At 47.5% G+C, this 19,922-nt stretch overlaps 1 protein-coding gene across 10 annotated transcripts in view; it reads left to right on the top strand.

Moving 5' to 3' along the window:
- Positions 1–6,806: 6,806 nt before the first annotated feature.
- The window catches only part of CROCC (ciliary rootlet coiled-coil, rootletin), a 79,971-nt gene continuing 66,855 nt past the window's right edge, over positions 6,807–19,922 (top strand). For 6 of the 10 annotated variants that reach the window (XM_043996764.1, XM_043996763.1, XM_043996762.1 and 3 more), the window contains exons 1-3: positions 13,709–13,988; positions 17,897–18,044; positions 18,501–18,655. In XM_043996764.1, the coding sequence (XP_043852699.1) occupies positions 13,893–13,988; positions 17,897–18,044; positions 18,501–18,655 (399 nt within the window). In that variant the 5' untranslated portion in view covers positions 13,709–13,892. Of the gene's footprint in view, positions 6,876–13,707; positions 13,989–17,896; positions 18,045–18,500; positions 18,656–19,922 lie in introns of those variants that run through there. The other 4 variants (XM_043996767.1, XM_043996766.1, XM_043996765.1 and 1 more) reach the window with 3 other exon arrangements.

Genomic DNA, 19,922 nt, shown 5'->3' with positions numbered 1-19,922 from the left:
AATTGTTAAAGATCCAAGGTAGGATTCAAACGCAGATCTGACCAGCACTCACTGCCCTCACTCGGCCAGCAAGCATTTATTAAGCACCTACTGTGTGCCAGGCATTCAGCTCTGGGATCAAGAGGGTCAAGCTCAGGGAAAGGGGAAAGTGACTTGCCCAGGGTCACTGGGGTTCTAAGAAGCAGAGTTGGGATTCAAGCCCAGGTCCTCTGACTCCATAGGTGTCATGTTGTTCTCAGTTATATTACCTTGCCTCTCCTGGAACCCTTTTCATGTGCCCCAGTAACAATCGTGGTGGTTGTTTATTTAGCACCTTCATGTTTGTAAAAGACCTCACGTACATTGCCATTTGAGCCTCCCATCATTCGGACCTCATGATGCCTCATTTTTCAGATGAAGAAACTGAGGCCTGGGAGGGAAGTGATTTGCCCCACCTCATCTAGCCAGGAAGTGTCAGGGGTGTGATTTAAACCCAGGCTGCTCCTGCCCGCCGGGTCTAGTGTCCTGTCCACAATACTGAGTCTCCTCTGGCCGCTGCTTAAGAGAAGACCAGTTCTAGTAGCCAGACGCTGTAGCGCTGTAACCAGAGACTGATTATTAATGACAGAGAGGAGGTTAAGCTTACGGCAGCTTGGGACACTGATTGATTTGAAGGCCAGAGACCAGAATTGTCTGCTGTAGGATGATAATCTGGTTGCTCCAGAGTTTGTAAGACAGCTGGTCCTCGATGGAGGCCATGCGTGGATTCTGGAGTTACGAGGGACTGAACTCGACCCTTTATGGCTTCACCTTTGCAGCTGTGAATGAGGGACTTAGAACAGACACTGTCTAGTGACGCTTCCTGTTCTAAATCTAAGAATCTCAGGACGGGTATTGGAGAAGGAGGGTGGATCCAGATGACCCCAGATGATTGTAAAGTTTCCTCTAGTTCTCAATCTGCTCACAAAGACCTGAATTCAAATCCAGCCTCTGGTGCTTATCAGCTGTGTTATTCTGGGTCACTTCACAGCTATCTGCCTTTGTTTCCCCAACTGTAAAGTGGAAATAATACCACCCCCTCCCTTCTAGGGTTGTAAGCACCAAATGAGATAATGCGTGTAAAATGCTGCCTAAATGCTGGCTGTTAACGGTGATTCCATGAAGAAGAAGCTGGACAGGATGAATCCTAAGGCCCTTTCCAGCTCTCGCGTTCTGGGATTCTGGCCTACACGCCATCCCCAGTGCCCTTTGGCCAGTAAATCTTTTTTGCCCGTTTTCATTGGCTAGCACATCCCCTTAGCAACAGCAACCAGCCTGTCGGCTTTCCCATCCCATTTGCTTACCAGGCACCTGAGCTGGGGCTTTACAAGTGATATTCCCGTCAGGTCATTAACTTCACCACCCCTCCTGCAAAGTTTCTCTTCAAAGGCCTCCAGCTTGCCCCCCTGGAGCGGATGACAGGCAGAATGAGGAGTGAGTCGTAGTTCTGACAGGTTCTGGGGATCTCTGTGTGTCCAGGGCTCGGCCCCGCCCGGCCACGGGCTGAGCAGAACCCACAGTCAGTGGGGCACGGCAGCCCAGCCCCGGGCACACCAGCCTGACTAGGGAGAGAAGTCAGAGAAGAGGACCCAGAGGGAGATGGGGAGTGTCCCCTTTGTGATCCCAGTGCAGCGCGATGGTAGCAGGATTTCCTCAGCCGGCGGCTCTTGGGGAGTAGCAGCTGGTGTCGGCCATCTCCTGAGCCCAAGCACAGGTAGCACCAGCATAGTAGCAAAGTGGGAAACGGGCCTTTTCTTTAGTGTCTGCTGTGTATGTCAGGCTTCAAAATCTCTATCTCATTTGGTGTTCTCCACAACCCTGGGCAGTAGGTAGGTACCTTTGTTAGGCCTCTTTTACAGCTGAGGAAACCAAGTAAGATAGAGGGGAAGTGAATTGTCCAGGATCACACAACTAGTAAGCCTCTGAGGCAAGATTTGAACTGGGACCTTTCTGCTCCATCCACTCTGCCACCTAGCTGCACTGGATTTCTGGCCCCAACACGTCTAAGGTTACACAGTCAATAAACATTAAGTACCTCCTATCTGCCAGGCATTGTGCTAAGCACTGGGAATAAAAAGAAAAAGACAGGCCCTGCTCTTGAGGAGCTCTCAAATTCTAAAAGGGGAAGACATTAGAAAGATGGGGCAGCTAGGTGGCACAGTAGATAGAGGACCTGAGTTCAAATCCAGCCTCAGACACTTATGAACTGTGTGGTCCTGGGCAAGTCACTTAACCCCAATGCCTTCAAGAAAAAAAAAGTAAGGGGAAAGTACCCTTGCAGCGGCATGTTGCAGTTCTGCAGCTGGGGGTGGGCTGGGCCCCTTCCTAAGTGGAGGATCTGGGAGGGTCTCTTCGGTGTTGGTCCTTCACCCTCTCCAGTCAGAGGGAGGGCGCCCGGGGCAGAAAGGTGCTGAGCAGGTGTGAGTCTTGTTGAGAGATCAGCATGTGAAGATAATGCTGAAGTCGGGGGAGTTATCAGCCCCACACAGGGTAGCCTCATCTGATCGACTCTGCCCAGGGGCCTCAGAGGCCATTCAGTTTGATGACATGAGGAAACCAAGGCTCAGAACATTGAAATGACCATAAGATCCCAGAGTAAGAGCAGGAACCAGTTGAGGTCATCTGGTCCATCCTCATTTTACAGATGAGGAAACAGGGTAGCAGAGGTTTAAGTAACTTGCCCAAGCGTCACACAGAAGGCATCAAATGTGGAATTTGAACCCAGATCCTCTGATTTTGGTCAGTGCTTTTCTCCCACTGTTAACAGGCTGCCTCCTGAAGGATATTATTATTGAACGTCCAGATAGGGATCCAGGAAATTAAATAGAGTTAGATAACAGAAGGGTGGGGAGAACAGATAGGACCATCTATATGGGGCATGGGCACTTCCTTCAGGCTCCTGGAATCAGAACTACAACTACCAGAGTGGGCCTTCTCACAATGACCCTGTGAAACGGGACATGCAAGTTCATATGTGACCATTGTACAGATGAATACATTGTGGCTGTAAGGTTAGGTGATTTACCCACTCTCAGAGAGCCGGGTCCAAAACCCATGTTTTCTGAGTCCTAAGTCCAGTAATCTAGTCCAAGGCTTCTTAAACTGTGGGTCTTGACCCCATATAGGGCATGTAACAACGTGGGGGTAGAGAACAATTTGGCAACAGAAAATGCTCATGCCAATAAATTTGACAATCTAAATGAAATGGATAAATATTTACAAAAATACAAATTGCCTGGGTTAACTGAAGAGGAAATCAAATCCTTAAATAGGCCCATTTTAGAAAAAGAAATTGAACAAGCCATCAATGAACTCCCTAAGAAAAAAGCTCCAGGGCCAGATGGGTTTACAAGTGAATTCTACCAAACATTTAAAGAACAATTCATTCCAATACTATACAAACTATTTGGAAAAACAGATGAAGAAGGAGTTCTACCAAATTCCTTTTATGACACAAATATGCTGTTGATACCTAAACCAGACAGAGCCAAAACAGAGAAAGACAATTACAGACCAATTTCCCTAATGAATATCGATGCAAAAATCTTGAATAAAATACTAGCAAGTAGATTATAGTAAGTGAGCAACCAGAATAATACACAATGAGCAGGTGAGATTTATACCACGAATGCAAAGTTGGTTCAACATTGGGAAAACTATCAACATAATTAACCACATCAATAACAAAACTAACCAAAATCATATGATTATCTCAATAGATGCAGAGAAAGCCTTTGACAAAATACAGCACTCATTCCTATTAAAAACACTAGGGGGTGGCTAGGTGGCGCAGTGGATAAAGCACCGGCCCTGGATTCAGGAGTACCTGAGTTCAAATCTGGCCTCGGACACTTGACACTTACTAGCTGTGTGACCCTGGGCAAGTCACTTAACCCCCATTGCCCCACCAAAAAAACCAAAACAAACAAAAAAAAAACACTAGAGAGAGGGGCAGCTAGGTGGCGCAGTGGATAGAGCACCGGCCCTGGATTTAGGAGTACCTGAGTTCAAATCCGACCTCAGACACTTAACACTTACTAGCTGTGTGACCTTGGGCAAGTCACTTAACCCCCATTGCCTTACCCCCCCCCAAAAAAAAAAAACCACTAGAGAGCATAGGAATAGGTGGAGCTTTCCTTAAAATAATAAGCAGTATCTACCTATAGCTTTAAAAAAAAATTTTTTTTTGGCAAGGCAATGGGGGTTAAGTGACTTGCCCAAGGTCACACAGCTAGTAAGTGTCAAGTGTCTGAGGTCAGATTTGAACTCAGGTACTCCTGAATCCAGGGCCGGTGCTCGATCCACTGCGCCACCTGGCTGCCCCCCTTATTTATTTTTTTTTTTTGCAGCAGTATCTACCTAAAACCATCAGTAAACATCATATGTAATGGGGGTAAGTTAGAGGCATTCCCAATAAGATCAGGGGGTGAAACAGGGATATCTATTATCACCTCTTTTATTTAATATTGTACTAGAAATGTTAGCTCTAGCAATGAGAAGAAAAAGGAATTAAAGGAATTAGAATAGGCAAGGAGGAAACAAAACTTTCACTATTTGCAGATGCATATGATGGTATACTTAGAGAATCCTAAAGAATCAACTAAAAAACTACTTAAAACAATTAACAACTTTAGCAAAGTTGCAGGATATAAAATAAACCCATATAAATCATCAGCATTTCTTTATATGACCAACAAAGCTCATCAGCAAGAGATAGGAAGAGAAATTCCATTTAAAGTAATAGTAGACAATATAAAATACTTGGGAATCTACCTGCCAAGACAAATCCAGGAACTCTATGAACACAATTACAAAACACTTTTCACACAAATCAAATCAGATCTAAATAATTGGAAAAATATCAATTGCTTATGGATAGACTGAGCTAATATAATAAAAATGACAATTCTACCTAAATTAATTTATTTATTTAGTGCCATACCAATCAGACTACCTAAAAATTATCTTATAGAGTTAGAAAAAATAATAACAAAATTCATCTGGAAGAACAGTAAAAGGTCGTGTATATACCCAGAGTCTAGAAAAAATTTCTTGGGTGAAAAGGAGTGAAGAATGGAAAAGTTTAAGAAGCCCTGAATTCTAGTCCAATGCCCTCATTGTGCTGAGACCCAGAGAAAGGACATGACTTGCCCAAGGTCACGCAACTATAACTGGATCTTTTTATAATACTTTAGAGTTTTCAAAGCACTTCTACATATATATTTCATTTTATCTTTTCAACAGCCAAGAGGCAGGTATGACAGTTTTTATTTTGTTTTGTCAATCCTATGGTGTAGGGGGGATGGGCTGGTGTTTTAATCAGTATAAGGAACTCTAAATGAGAAGAGTACCCTTGCCCTTTTTTTAACCAATGCAATTGGGCTTCTGTTCTGCCCCTTAACAGCCGTGGAGAGCTGCCTGAATAGCGGGTGTCAGAAGTGGGATTTGAACCTAGCTCTTCCTAACCAGGGTGCTGGTGCTAGCACTAACCACTGCACCACAGTGGCAAACTTAGAAATCAAATTGGCTCTTTCCAAATCTGCTCTTCTTTCTACATCCCGTTGGTGCCTTGGGTAAGGCCAGGATGGAAAACCTGAAGTTGGCAGACAAGGTTTTCTAGACCCATATGGTGTTTGTTTAATGCAATATAAAGGAAGACCTGAGTTCAAATTCTGCCCCCCCCAAGACACTGAACCTGTTTCCTTATCTGTAGAATGAAGGGGTTGGACTCTATGGTCTCTAAGATCTCTTTGAGCCTTAAATCTGATTCCGTGACCCAGCCAGTAAATGGTTGCCCCTACCCTGGCCCTTGCTCTCTGGTCAAGCCCGTGACCCAGGCAGCGCTCCAATCTCACAGAGCAGCTGTGAGCTGCCCCCTGCTGTGGTGAGGTTAGGGCCGGAGCCTAGTGGGGAATTAGAATTCTAAACAAACAGTTCTTGATTTAACAGCCTGGGGCGGGGAGGAACCCCATTGTGGTAGGGTTGGGGCTGCTCTTGGAAAAAGGCTCCTTGGGGATGGTGACCAATATGAATGGGCCCCAGGCTTCGAGAAACTGGATTTGAATCCAACTCCTGTTCCTGCTCGGTAGCTGGGTGAACTCTCGTGTGTGTGTGTGTGTGTGTGTGTGTGTGTGTGTGTGTGTGTGTGTGTGTGTGTGTGTGTGTGTGTGTCCTCTCTCGGACCCACCAAAGGTAAGTAGCAGGAGATTCAGAGCTGGGGAGACTTTGGCGACCATCTCGTCCAAACCCATTTTCCTGAACAAGCTAAGGCCAAAAAGGGATCACAGAATCATATACTCAGAGAGGGCGAGGCCTTCAGAGGCTGTTCTAATTCAGCCCCCCTCATTTTACAGGTAAGGGAAGCTGAGGCACAGAGATTATAGGATCATAGCTTTAGAGGGGGAATAGACCTCAGAGGCCACCTAGTTCAACCCCCTCATTTTACAGGTGAAGAAACAAGTCCGGGGACCGGAAGGAACCCATCCAAGGTCACGCGGGATTAGAACCCAGATCTCTGACATCAGTCAGCTCTCCTTTTAACTGGGGTGGGGGAGGGGAACATCACTGCCACAGGGTCTATCCCCCAGTATCTGGGCTGGGTGGACCCTCCCGGTTTTTCTGGGATTGGGGGGGTGTTATTGGGGCGGGGGTCGTGACGTGTGAGTCTACTGCAGCTGTGGCTTCGGCGGGATCTCGCGCCTTGGCGCCCCTGGTCCTGGGACATTTGGGGAGGTTCCCGAGGCCGGCTCCTCCTATTCCCCACCCCCGGGACGCCCCCCGCCCCTTCCCCGGCGGCTGTGGCGCGCGGCAGCCCCGCCCCGGGCCTCGGTCGGGCCGCGCGGGCAGCAGGGCCGGAGGTAGGAGGGCCGAGCATGGCCAGGATGGCCGGGGAGGGCGGGAGCCCGGGCGGTGGTGCGTGTGTGTGTATGGGGGGATGCGGCGGCCGGGTTCGCCCCAGCCGACCGGGGTGTGCGTGCTTGCTTTCGGTGGGGGCGCGGGGGATCCCCATCTTCCCAACCCGGGGCTGACCCGCGCGCGTTCGGGGTGCGAGGGAGGAAGCCGCGGGGTGGCCGGGGAGGGAGGAGCTGGACCCTGAAAGTACGGGGGGGGGGGGCAGAGGGGCGGATACTACCCTGCCCGCTCCGGGCCCCGCCCCGGCCCCGTGGGAGGGGCCCACCTCGAGCTGGGGCTGGAGGGACTCGCGGGGCCCCCTTGGCCAGGCTCCGCCGGTCCTCCAACCCCTCCGTCCATCGCGCTCCCGGGGACTATGGCCTGATTGTGCCCGAGATGGTGGGAGGGGAGGGCCGGTCACTGCACAAGCACCGAGTGTGTCCACGCCGAGCAGGGGGAGCTTTGAGCAAAATCCTGGGCAAGACTCCTGCTTTGGATCCGCCCCCCGCGGCCGGGGCCGAGGGAGGGGGAGCCAGGGGCCCCCAGAGGCCCGTGCTGCCGGCTCTCCGCTGCCTGGGGGAGCCAGGCGCTACAGCCAGGTCTTCCCCCCCCGCCCAAGTGCGCCCCGTCTCCCAAGAGGCTGGTGTGGTATCTGAAATCCCGCCATTAGACGGTAATACCCTTTCCATCCTTTATCCTGCAAGCGTTTATGAAATGCCCCCCAGGACAAAGCAGTGAACCGCTCCCTGCCCTCCGGCAGCTTACACCGCAGTGGAGGGAGACTAGAAACCCACAGCTCCCCTCCTAGCGATGGGATTTCATAGATCCGGGAATTCCCTCCAACTGTAAACCCCTAATCACACCGCTAACTAAATGCCAAACATATACAATGTAATTTCCTGGAAGGAAGAAGACTAGCAACATGTAGAAGGCGAGATCGCGTTTGAACTAAGCCTGGAAGAAAGCGTCGGGGGGTGGGGGGAACACAGAGAGAGAGAGGAAGAGAAAAAGAAGGCAGGGGTTCATTCCTGCCGGGGGGAACCAATCTGTAGGAAGGCCCAGAGACGGGGAGAGGCCATTTATGGGGAACAGTGATGGAGAGCCTCGTACAAGCCTTTCACTTTACGAATGGCTAGAAAAATGGAAATAGCAGGCCGGGTTAGGCAGGGGAGGGGGGCAGAAAAAAGACCGGCTCCGGATTGTGAGGAAAGAAAGCCCTCTTTAAACACGGAAATGGGAGAGCTAGGGTTGGAAGACCTCTGAGGTCTCCGGATTTTGCCGGGAATGCAAAAGGGCAAGTCAGCAAGCATTTATTAAATGCCTACTGTATGCCAGGCTCCGTGCTAAGATCTGAAAATACAAAGGCCAACGAACAAAAGGGAAAGACAATGCCTTGAGGGAGGCAACCCGCTGTAATAGAAGGGCTGGTGGGCTGGTAGGCTGGTAGTCAGGGGACTGGGTGTTCAAATCCCGATTCTAGCTTGTGACTTTATGAGCCAACTAAGCTCCCTCAATTTTGGTTTCCACATCCATAAATTATAAATACTGATACCTAAATTCCCCAAAACACAAAGGTAAGGAAAGAACCTTTTAAAGTATTATAAACATTATCGTCAGCATCAGCATCATTATTGTCAGGCATTGCAGTAAATGGAAAGAGTGCCACAAGGAATCAGAACTGGTTTACCAAATTGGCCCTGCCCCTATTTGCCTGTGTTACCTTGGGTGAGAACTTTGATCTCTCTGGGCCTCAGATTCTTCATCTGTAAAATGAAGGGGTGAACTAGTAATTTCTGGGATTCCCCCTTCTAAATCTATGAAGTATGTAGTAGTAGTATATGATGCTTATTAATGAAATCCAGTCCATTCCCCACCCTACCCCATCCCCACAGCCAGAAGATACTGGTCTGACCATGCCACTGACCTGTTCAAGAATTTTCAGTGACTTCCTGTTGCCTTTAGGATAAAATGCAAACTCCTCAGTGTGGAGTTTCAAGCTCTTCACAGTTGGGCTTGTTATGGGCCCAGGGCACGCCAGAAGTTCTTTGGGGTACATCATGGAACCTTCTCCTTGAGAAGCTAAACCAAAGGACAGACACACCTAAAAGATAAGTGGAACCAGATCGGACTGAGCTAGCTCAGGGACCTCCACCCTTCATTCTAGTTTCCCTCAACCCTGGGGAGATAAGGTTAGGTGTGGCTGCTGTCTTTGTGTCCTGAGGAGATGGCTTGAGAGATCTACAGCCACCCCTCACCCAACTCCTCCAGCCACCACCAGTGGGGGAGGGTCCTCCCTCACTAAGGGAACTTTCCACAGTCCTATGGTCACCCCCATCAGTCCTCTATAAAAGTACCTGCCTGTCTCCTGCTCGAGGAGATTGGTATCTCAGAGCCATGCTCTGTGCCATGCCTTTCTCCCCATTAGAAGTCCAAGAATTTCTCTCATGGTTTCTTTTCCATTCCCTTCCCTTGCCCCTAATAAACTACCATCTTATTCTAATTGCTTTTGTGTGCAAAAGGGTGTAATTCTTTAAAGAGGAATTCCTAAGGACCCCTAAACCCTTTCCCAAACCCCTATCCCTAACCCCCTACCCCATTTTCCCCATGACAGGCTTTACACTCCTTTTCTAGGCTTTTATGTTACTCCCCTCAACACACTGAATTCTGGCTAAACTGTCCTATTTTGTGTGCCTTCATCTCTGTATTCCATCTCCTGGAGCACAGAGAGCACTCCCTCCTCACCCAGAATCCTAGCTGCTGCATTCTCTCTCCTCCCAGTTGTTACCACTCTCCCCTTCCTCCAATTATATTGCATTTTTTTTCTTTCAATATTGTATCCCCCAGTAGAGGGTAAGCTTCTTGAGGGAGCAACTTTTTTTTCCTTTGTATTCTCATTGTCTCTCTCTCTCTCTCTCTCTCTCTCTCTCTCTCTCTCTCTCTCTCTCTCTCTCACACACACACACACACACACACAACACTTAATAAATGCCTGTAAATTGAATTGTCTTTGAATTGTCAAGTGATGTTATCCGGGAGATTAGTTGGCAGCAGGCCTAGCACAAGATAACAGTTCACATTTATATTGGACTTTAAAGAGGGCTTTCTTCACCACAACCCTGTGGTTACAGTATTATTATCCCCAATTTATGAACAAGCCTCAGAAATAAGAAGAGCCAGAGCCAGGATTTCATAATAATATTTTATATAACACCTTAAGGTTTGCAAATTATGTCGTTTCATGCAACCCTGGGAGGTAGGTACTGTTATCATTTCCATTTTACAGCTGAAAAAACTAAGGCAGATAAAGGTTAAATGACTTGCCCAGGGTCACACAGCTAGTATGTGTGGTGAAGTTAGATTTGAACTCAGGTCTTCCTGACTCCACACCAGGCGCCCTAGCCACTGAACTACCCAGCTGCCTAGGGTTTTTGTCTGTTCTGATTTGGGGTGGAGTAGAATGCTAAAAGGTTTCAGAGCTGAAGGTAAAAGTTGCCCCAAATACCTCATGCATACTTCACAGAAACTATTTGGCCTCTACTCAAAGAACTGCCCTCTCCTCCCTTCATTTGCCACTATCTGTTCATTCTACCGATTAACTGTCCTCCCCCACCCCAGTACTCATCTGCAGGGGTTAATGTATGCCTGCAGGGACAGAGTCCAGGAGTACTGAGCCTTGGCTGTGCCCAGAGCCCACTGTGGAGAATAGGGGATCCTGGCCAAATTCCTCTTGTTTCTCTGGAGGAACCAGCCCTCACCACTGACTGCCCTGGCCCGTCTTGCTTTTAACTTAGAGAATGTGCCAAGTGGAAACAAAGCCATGATCTGCTGGCTGGAGGCAGGTTGCTGAAGCGAGGCACCAAATGATTCCTTATTTTGTGGGCTATGTGTGGCAGACTTTTTAACCGAGTCCTGGCTGTCTATTAAGTAGGGTTTTACTCTCCCAGGTGGTGGCTAGAATAATGGTTTGAGTCATACCTTAGGTGACTAGCCTGGCATAGTCACCTGTGATTCTCAGTTTCCCCATCTGTAACCGCCTCACAGGTTTCTTGCAAGGATCCAACACTGTAATGTATGAAAAGTATTTTCCAAGCCCGAGTTATACAAGTGTAGCTAATATTGTTCTGAGAAGAACTCAAAAAGACAAGTTCAGGTGATCCCTTAACAAAAACTAATGGAGTTAGGAAGCCTTGGGTTCAGTCCCAACTCCTAACTCACTGGCTTGTGTGACTGGATTTGGTTTAGTCATTGGCTTAATCTTTTGGTCACCCAGATACTAAAGCTATATATAACACACTAGTTTTGGGGAGAGGGAGTTTCTACACTGTTCCTTCCCCATGTCCATTAAATCACAGGTCTAGAACAAAAAAAAATTTAAGTTTTATTATCAGACAAGGAAACTGAGGCCCAGAGAGGGGAAATGAACTGCCCAATGTCATCTGGCTAGCAATTAAACAGAGAGGGAATTCAAACCCAGGTCCTTTGGCTTCCAGTCCAAGACTCTCTTGATTCTCATGCCACTCTTTGGTTTCTGCTCAGATTCTTTCCGAGCACAGATCTGGGGATCCACCACCCTTTCCTGCCCAGCTTCCTTTCTGCCTGAGAATTTCTCTGCCTTGGAGTTGACCTCAGACTGATTAAACTATCTCATTCAACTCTCTGCCCCCTTACCTCTCTTAAAGAGGAGGAACCTGGGTTTCTGTCTCCCAGGCCAGCACCCTTTTTCTTTGTATGACCTTTTTTTTTTTTTTTTTGGTGAGGCAGTTGGGGTTAAGTGACTTGCCCAGGGTCACACAGCTAATAAGTGTCAAGTGTTTGAGATCATTTTTGAACTCAGGTCCTCCTGAATCCAGGGCCAGTGCTTTATCCACTGTGCCACTTAGCTGCCCCTCTTTGTATAACTTTTAATTTAATTTAATTTAATTTTTTATTTTTTTATAGTGAAGCAATTGGGGTTAAGTGACTTGCCCAGGATCACACAGCTAGTAAGTGTTAAGTGTCTGAGACTGGATTGGAACTCAGGTACTCCTGACTCCAGGGCTAGTGCTCTATCCACTGCACCACCTAGCTGCCCCTCTTTGTATAACTTTTAAAGGGGAAGGATTTTTTATGATTAATATTTTGACTATACTCAAGAACAGCAGACATTTTTTAAGTGCTTACTATTTGCAGAGTATTGTACTCTGTGAAAGGAAAAAACAATTTAAATAAAACAGCTCCTGCCCTCAGGAAACTTCCAGTCTAGAATGGGGATAAGGCACATCTTCAATAACTGATTCATAGTAAAGAGACTTGCTGGGGGAAAAAGTATCAATAACAACAGCTAACATTAATATATGGTGCCTACTGTGTAAAGGCTGAAGAAGGATTCATTGGGTGGAGTGGAGGAGGTGAGGAGACAGGAAGTGAGCCTTCCTCTCTAAAGTTACCTTCTGCCTACTCTCTCTGTATTTTGTATGTACACAGTTGTTTGCATGTTATCTCCCCTATTAAACTGAGAGGTCCTTGAGTCTGTTTTTGTTTGGCCTTAGCACAGTACTTGGCATATCATGGTGTTGTTCAGTTGTATCTGTTACTTTTCTTTTCCTTTCCTTTTTTTTTTTTTTTTTGGCGAGGCATTTGGGGTTAAATGACTTGCCTAGGGTCACACAGCTAGTAAGTGTAAAGTGTCTGAGGCCGGATTTGAACCCAGGTCCTCCTGAACCCAGGGCCGGCGCTCTAACCTCTGCGCTACCTAGCTGCCCCTGTTCAGTTTTATCTGACTCTTCATGGCCCCATTTGGGGTTTTCTTAGCAAAGATACAGAAGCTGTTGGCTATTTCCTTCTCCAGCTCATTTGACAGACCCACGTGCTTTCTCCTATCGGCTTTCCCCATATCATAAGGAAACGGAGGCAAACGGGGTGAAGTGATTTGTCCAGGGTCATACCACCAGTAAGTGTCTGTGGCCAGCTTTGAATTTAGGAAGATGAGTCTTCCTGGGCTCTATCCACTCTGCCACCTAATAGCCTTGGCACATAGTAGGCACTTATGCTGGTAATTGACTGATCATTTGATTGAGCCATACTCCGATAGAGCCAAGGACGCTGATGGGTCCAGAGCTTGGCCCCTCCTGCCTGCTCAGGGCCCATCCCTGTTGGAAGGGACCTTAGAGTTACTGTAATCAGCCTTCCTCAGTCTACTGGTGATGAAGCCAATGTCCATAGGGGGTGACTGATTTGCCCAAGGGCATGCTCTGTAAGTGACAAGGCTGGGATTTGAAGGGAGCAGGGCGGGGCACCTCTGTCCTTTTTCCCTGTTGACCTAATGAAAGAATGCTGGATGGAGAGTCAGAAGATGTGTTCCTAGTTTGGCTCTGAGTTCCCTCTTCGGGAGGGGGATGGGGGGAAGGGAGGGGAATGGTTTCCTCCTCTTAAAAATGAAGGGTTTAAATAAAATCAAGAATTCTTAACCGGAGTATCCATGAATAGATCTCAGGGGATCCGGGCATTTTGATGGGGAAAAAAATTGCTTCTTTTCCCCCCCAGTATGATTGATTTCCTTTGTAATCTTTAAGCGCGTAAAGACATGCTTCTGAAGAGGGTCCCCGCTTGCCCAAGGGGCCCAAGACACAAAAAAGGTTACCTGAGACTGGATTATTTCTAAGGTTTCCTTTCCCTCTTAAAAACCCTTCGATACCATATGGAGGACTCTAGGACCCAGAAGCCTTTTAGCCAGATGAATGAAGGGACCTAGAAGAAGGTGGGGGGATGAAGGAGAACTTGGCATCCTGGGGTCCCTCCCCTTCTCCCGCCTTCCCTGGTCACATGGGGGGTGGGGGAGAACCGTCAGTCAGAGATTTAATTATAATCTGGATTGGCCCAGAGTCTCAGCTGAGGCCAGCAGGGGCAGGGGCAGCTGTCACTATCTCCTGAATAAGGAGGAGGGCATCTCTCTGTGCCCAGCACTATATACCCAGGCTGAGCCCAGGAAGAGGAGGCAGGATTGGATGCCAGGCACTGCTGGGGTCCCTCTGCCTCTCCCCATGAGCTCTACAGATGAGGGGCCACCAGTGGCTGCACCGAAGTTGGAGACAGTTATCCAGGTGGGTCCTGAAGGGAGGGCATGGCCTGGGCAAGGATCGGGGTGACAGTACTGCCCAGAGTGGGTGAGTGGTGGGTATGGATCCAAGACGGCCCCTGATTGGGGGGGGGGGGGGAAGAAAGAGCACTTGGGGGAGGGGAAAGCCCTTAGCAGGTCATTGTAATAGCACAGGTGAGAGGAGATGAGGCTAGAGCTAGGAGTGTGCCCCCAGAGGGGGGTGGGGTGGGGAAGAAGCTGCGAGCTTCAGAGATGAGTTTTTTGGTTCCCCGTTCAGCTGTCTGACTTACCGCTGCCGCTCCTGCTAATGAGAATTTTTTTAACCAGACCTATGATTTCATCAGTGTGAGGAACTGTGGGAAAGGAGGAAACTCCCTCTCCCCATTCAGTCAGGCACCTGCTCTTCATCTTAGGTTCTAGACAGTCACCTGGTGCACTGAGGGACCAAATGATCTGCCCAGGGTCTCCCAGCAATGGGATGTCAGAGGTGGGCTTGAACCCAGATTTTCCTGGCTCTGAAACTGACTCTCAAACCATTATAACCATACCATCTTTTAATAAGAATATCTGACATCTGTCATATAATAATAACTGACTCAATTATCATAATAACCGATAGCTCGAGAATGCTTGGCCCGGGTTATCGCATTTGAAATATTTATCTCCTCATTTGAGCCTCACCAGAATGCTGGTAGGGGAGCCCTACAGGTTGCTATGTCTGTTTTATAAAGAAGGAAATCCCTGCTCAGAGAGGCTGACTTGCTCATAGTTACACAACCAGTATCAGAAGGAAGATTCGAACCCAGGACCCCCCACCCACTCAGCTCTGTTGCCCTTTAGCTAATTATAGGACGCTAGGCAAGTCATTTCCCAGCTCGGTTTTGCCATCTGTAAAATGAAGGGGTTCATCTATATGAATGAATGAATGAATGAATGAATGAATGAATGAATGAATGAATGAAAGAAAAAGCATTGAATACTTACTGTGTGACCTCTAAGATTCTTCCCAGGTCTAAATACAGCAGTCCTAAGGGAATAAATAACTGCTGTTTATGCTAATGGGCTTCCTGCTATAACTCCCTGAGAGAGGAGTGAGCCATGGGGCAGAGGTTCCTGGGCATCTTTCTCCCCCAGCCTTTAACCGTTGGCCTTAAGTTTCCTTCTTATTCCTTTTCCCCACCCAAACCAGCCTGGGTCTCTGAGCTCTTGAGGCTGGCTGACATTCCATGTGCTGTAGAACCTGGGTGTTTTGCTTTGTGGGATTTTTGGAGACAGAAGGTGAGCTCTGGGAAGGGAAGGGAAGGTTGGGGTAGTGAAGCTCCTGCTGAGAGCTGAGCAAGATGCTGGGGTGGAGGGCCCTGCCCAACATGCACACAGCTGGGGTGATCCCATCCTGACTGATTTCTTTTTTTTTTTTTTTCTTTTTTTTTAGTGAGGCAATTGGGGTTAAGTGACTTGCCCAGGGTCACACAGCTAGTAAGTATTAAGTGTCTGAGGCTGGATTTGAACTCAGGTACTCCTGACTCCAGGGCCGGTGCTCTATCCACTGTGCCACCTAACTGCCCCTCTGACTGATTTCTGAGGAGTGTTTGTGATGCAGAAGGACCCTGTAGCTGGGGCCCAGGTGTGGTCTTCCTGGGAGTATTGGTGCAGCAGAATGAGCTCTAGGCCTGAATTTGGAGTTTGAAGAGCTGAATTCAAATCCGACTTCTGCTACTGACTCAGTCTAACCCTACCCTCTAAGCCTCAGTTTCCTCATCGTTAAAAGGAAGATAATAATATTTATAAGAAATCATTACAGAGATGGGAGGTGATGTTTGATGAGTCTCACATGTGTCACCTCTCTACTCAACAAGGCCACCATCCTCATCACCACTCACCTAGACTATTGAAACAGCTTCCCAATCCAACCCTCTGCTTTTGCAGACTCTCCCCTCTTTAATATATGCTCCATATATTCCCACAAAAATACTTTTCTTAAAGCAAGCATACGTCTGACCGTGTCAAATTCCTCCACTCCCCTGCTCAAGAAATTTCAATGGCGGGGCAACTAGGTGGCGCAGTGAATAAAGCACTGACCCTGGATTCAGGAGGACCTGAGTTCAAATCTGGCCTCAGACACTTGACACTTACTAGCTGTGTGACCCTGGGCAAGTCACTTAACCCCAATTGCCTCACCAAAAAAAAAAAAAAATTTCAATGGCTCCCTATTACCTCTAGGATAAAATATATACAGACTTAGCTTGGTGCTTAAAACCTTTAACAGTCTCCATGCTGACTTCATATTACTTCCCCTTCACGCACTGCATGTTCTAGCCAGACTAGCCTTCTGCTCTTTGCCAAAGCCAGTGTTCTATCTCCTGCCCCTATGGATGGGCTGCCCATGCTTGGCGTGTTCTTCCCTCTCATTTCCTTACCTTAGAGTCCCTGGCTTCTTTAAAGAGTTAGCTCATGTGGTACTGTCTCGGGAGGTCTTTCCAAATACCCCTAGTTGCTATTCCCCTGACTCAGTTTGTTATATATATACTTGCACTCAGAATGACCTGGGTTCATGTTCAACAACTGATGCTATGTTGTCTTGCAAGTCAGTTAACTTACAGATGGGGATAATAATACACATTCCTCATAGCACTGTGGTAGGGATCAAATCACCTCACCTAGTATAAATAAAGTGTTTTACAACCTTTGAGAGCTGTAGAAATGTCAGCCATTTAGAGGTAGCGGGTCATAGAAGTTAGAATATTAGACCTGGAGCACAAAGACATGAATGAAAATCCTGCCTCTGTCATACACCAGCTCTAAACTTCAATTTTTTCTTCTGTAAAATGAGGATAATAATACCACCTACCTCACAGAACTGTCATGAGAATCAGATGAGATAATCATTGCAAAATGCTTTTCTTTGTAAAATTAGATTTGTAAAAAAATTTACCAAGCATTTATTTTCTCTCCCTCTTTCCCACCCCTGCCAACTGAAAAAAGAAAAAAAAACACAGAAGTTTGCAAAGTCAAGCAAAACAAATTTCCATACTGGCCACATCCAAAAATCCATATCTCGTTGTGCATATTTGGTCTATCACTTCTCTCTTAGGAGGTAGATAGCATTCTTTATCCTCAGTCCTCTGGAGTCCTGGATGGTCATTGCATTGATTAGAATTCTTAGGTCTTTCAAAGTTGATTATCTTTATACTGCTGTCCTTATGTAAAAGGTTTTTCACTTTGCATCAGTTCATACAAGTCCTCCCAGGTTTCTCTGAAGCCATCCCCTTTATCATTTCTTACATCATCTGCATATAGCATAATTTATCTAACCCTTCCCCAATTAATGAACACTTCCTCAGTTTCCAGTTCTTTGTCACCACAAAAAATGCTATAAACCTTAGTAGAACAGTGACAGCACAGTGCCCAACACATAGTAGGTGTTTATAAATGCTTGTTGGTTGAGTAGAAAGTAAAGTCCTTGAGGGGATTTATTATGTGTTGGTATTTCCAGCACCTGTCATAATACCTGGCATACAGTAGGTGATTAAGAAATGCTTGTTGGGGCAGCTAGGTGGTGCAGTGGATGGAGCACCGGTCCTGGAGTCAGGAGTACCTGAGTTCAAATCTGGCCTCAGACACTTAACACTTACTAGCTGTGTGACCCTGGGCAAGTCACTTAACCCCAATTGCCTCACTAAAAAAAAAAATACTTGTTGAGTTGAATTGATTTTTCTCAGGCCTCAGCCATCTCCCCCACCTCCTTCTTATGGGATCCTAGAGGGTCTTCTCAGGATTTTAATTGTTTTTGTGCCTACTCTGTTGGGAAGCAGCATGTTAAAACAAAATCCTAGAACTTTTGTGAGACCTACTTAGCTCCCTTCTTCCCTGACCCCAGATACCCAGTATATCTCTCTGCCTTTCTCCTCTTAGAAGCTGGAAAGCAGCCTCCTGACCTCGGAGGAGGAGGAGGAAAAGGGCCTGACAGTACAGGACCCAGCCCAGGACGCAGGGCCCTCTCGCCTGCCCGCCCGCATCCGTGAAATTGTCACTCGGAATCTCTCTGAGCCTGAGAACCCAGGTAGGGACCCTGATTTGTGGGAGGACTTCCATCCCTGGGCATATTGGGGTCACCTCTGACACTCCAGGAGGCTGAGAAACTTGGAGCTTTTTAGAAGTCTGGGATCCAGTGTAGATGTGGTGGAAAGCCTTACGTGGCTGGTGTTTTCTATGCCTGCACTGAGGACGAGACCGTATTGCATGGTTTAGGTTCCTAGAAACCAGCTGTGCACTGGCCCTGGGAGGTGTGGCACCAGCCTATTCTGTGCTATTCTCATCTGTGTCTCTTTATCCATCTGGTGGCTGTTCCCCCCATCTGGAGGATCTCTCCCACCTAGTAATTCTTGAGTCTTTGCATCCTCCATTGGGTTGGCTGTCTGAGAGGGGAGGAGGTCGTGGGTGGGGTTTCATCTCCCCAAGCTTCTCAGGGGTGAGTCAACAATGCTGAGCTATCCTTCCCTCACTTCCCCTACCCCAGAGGCTGCTCGGTCCCCAGAGATGGCATCCCTGTTGACACTCCAAGAAGAAAACCGCATCCTGCAGCAGGAACTGTCCCGCGTCGAGGACCTATTGGCCCAGAGCCGGGCAGAACGAGATGAGCTGGCCATAAAATACAATGCCATCAGTGAGCGGGTAGGTGCCTGGAGAGCCTGGGGTCTAGAGGGGATCCTGGGAGGGGGCTGCCTTTGAAGAGGAATGACACTTGGGGAAACCAGACCTGCTCATCTGGTGCCGATCATGGGGATGATCTCGTTGGGGGGTGGCGAAGGTATGGGCAGAATAATCTGATGGTTCCAAGTCCTTTTACTCACTGCTATTATTAATTCCTCATCCATGGTCTGGAAATTTAGATCCAAGTCTGTGAGACAGAATTGAAGGAATGTGTGTATTCAATATATAGACATATATTTCCAGAGTGTGTGCGTGTCCTCGTGTGCACGTCTTTGTGTACATGTGTGTGTAATAACAATTATTATTAAGCAGTTTAGAACCAGAGGATTCTGGCTTTCAAGTTACAAGAGACCTTTAGAGGTTACCCAGTCCTCTAGATAAGGAAACGGCAAGTTTGGATGGTCTCTGTGGTCCAGCCAGACTGGTCTTCCTGTTGTTTTCCATACACCATACACCATACACCATACACCATACACCATACTCCATCTCCCATGAGCATGGAGGAATGGATCCCAATCCCTTTCTGCTCTCCAGTCCCCATCCCAGTGTAGTCTCTCCAGTCTCCATTCCATCCCCCAGGCATTTGGCAAGGTGATGTTCCTAAAACAGGACATTCCCCCTCTCAAGAAACTTCAATGGTTCCCTATTACCTCCAGAATCAAATACAGACTCCTCTATTTGGCATTGAAATACCTTCAGGGGCAGCTAGGTGGCGCAGTGGATAGAGTGCTGGCCCTGGATTCAGGAGGACCTGAGTTCAAATCTGGCCTCAGACACTTAATACTTACTAGCTGTGTGACCCTGGGCAAGTCACTTAACCCCAATTGCCTCACCAAAAAAAAGAAAAGAAAAGAAACACCTTCAGAACCACTTGGTCCATTCAGTAAGCAATTATTCATGTTCCTACTATGTGCCAAGAGGTGAAGGTAGAAACAAGGTTTGACCACTCATATGGGAGGGTGAAGAATCAAGGATGATGATGTCGTGTTACAAATGTGGATGACTGGAAGGAAGCGGTGCCTTTGGTGGAAATGCTGAATTTGAGATACCTAAAGGACCTCCAAATGAAATGCCCTGTGGCCAGTTGGTGATGTAGGACCGGAGGTCAGGAGGGAGACTCAGGCTAGAAATGTAGATTAAGAGAGTCCTCTTCTTAGAAAGGAGAAAGAAACCCCTGGGAGCTAAGTCACCAAGAAAGAGGGTGGAGATAGAAGAGGGTCCAAGACAG

The sequence above is a fragment of the Dromiciops gliroides genome, chromosome 3 (assembly GCF_019393635.1).
Source record: "Dromiciops gliroides isolate mDroGli1 chromosome 3, mDroGli1.pri, whole genome shotgun sequence".
Taxonomy (NCBI): Eukaryota; Metazoa; Chordata; class Mammalia; order Microbiotheria; family Microbiotheriidae; genus Dromiciops; species Dromiciops gliroides.
This window is presented reverse-complemented; position numbering and strand designations above follow the sequence as displayed.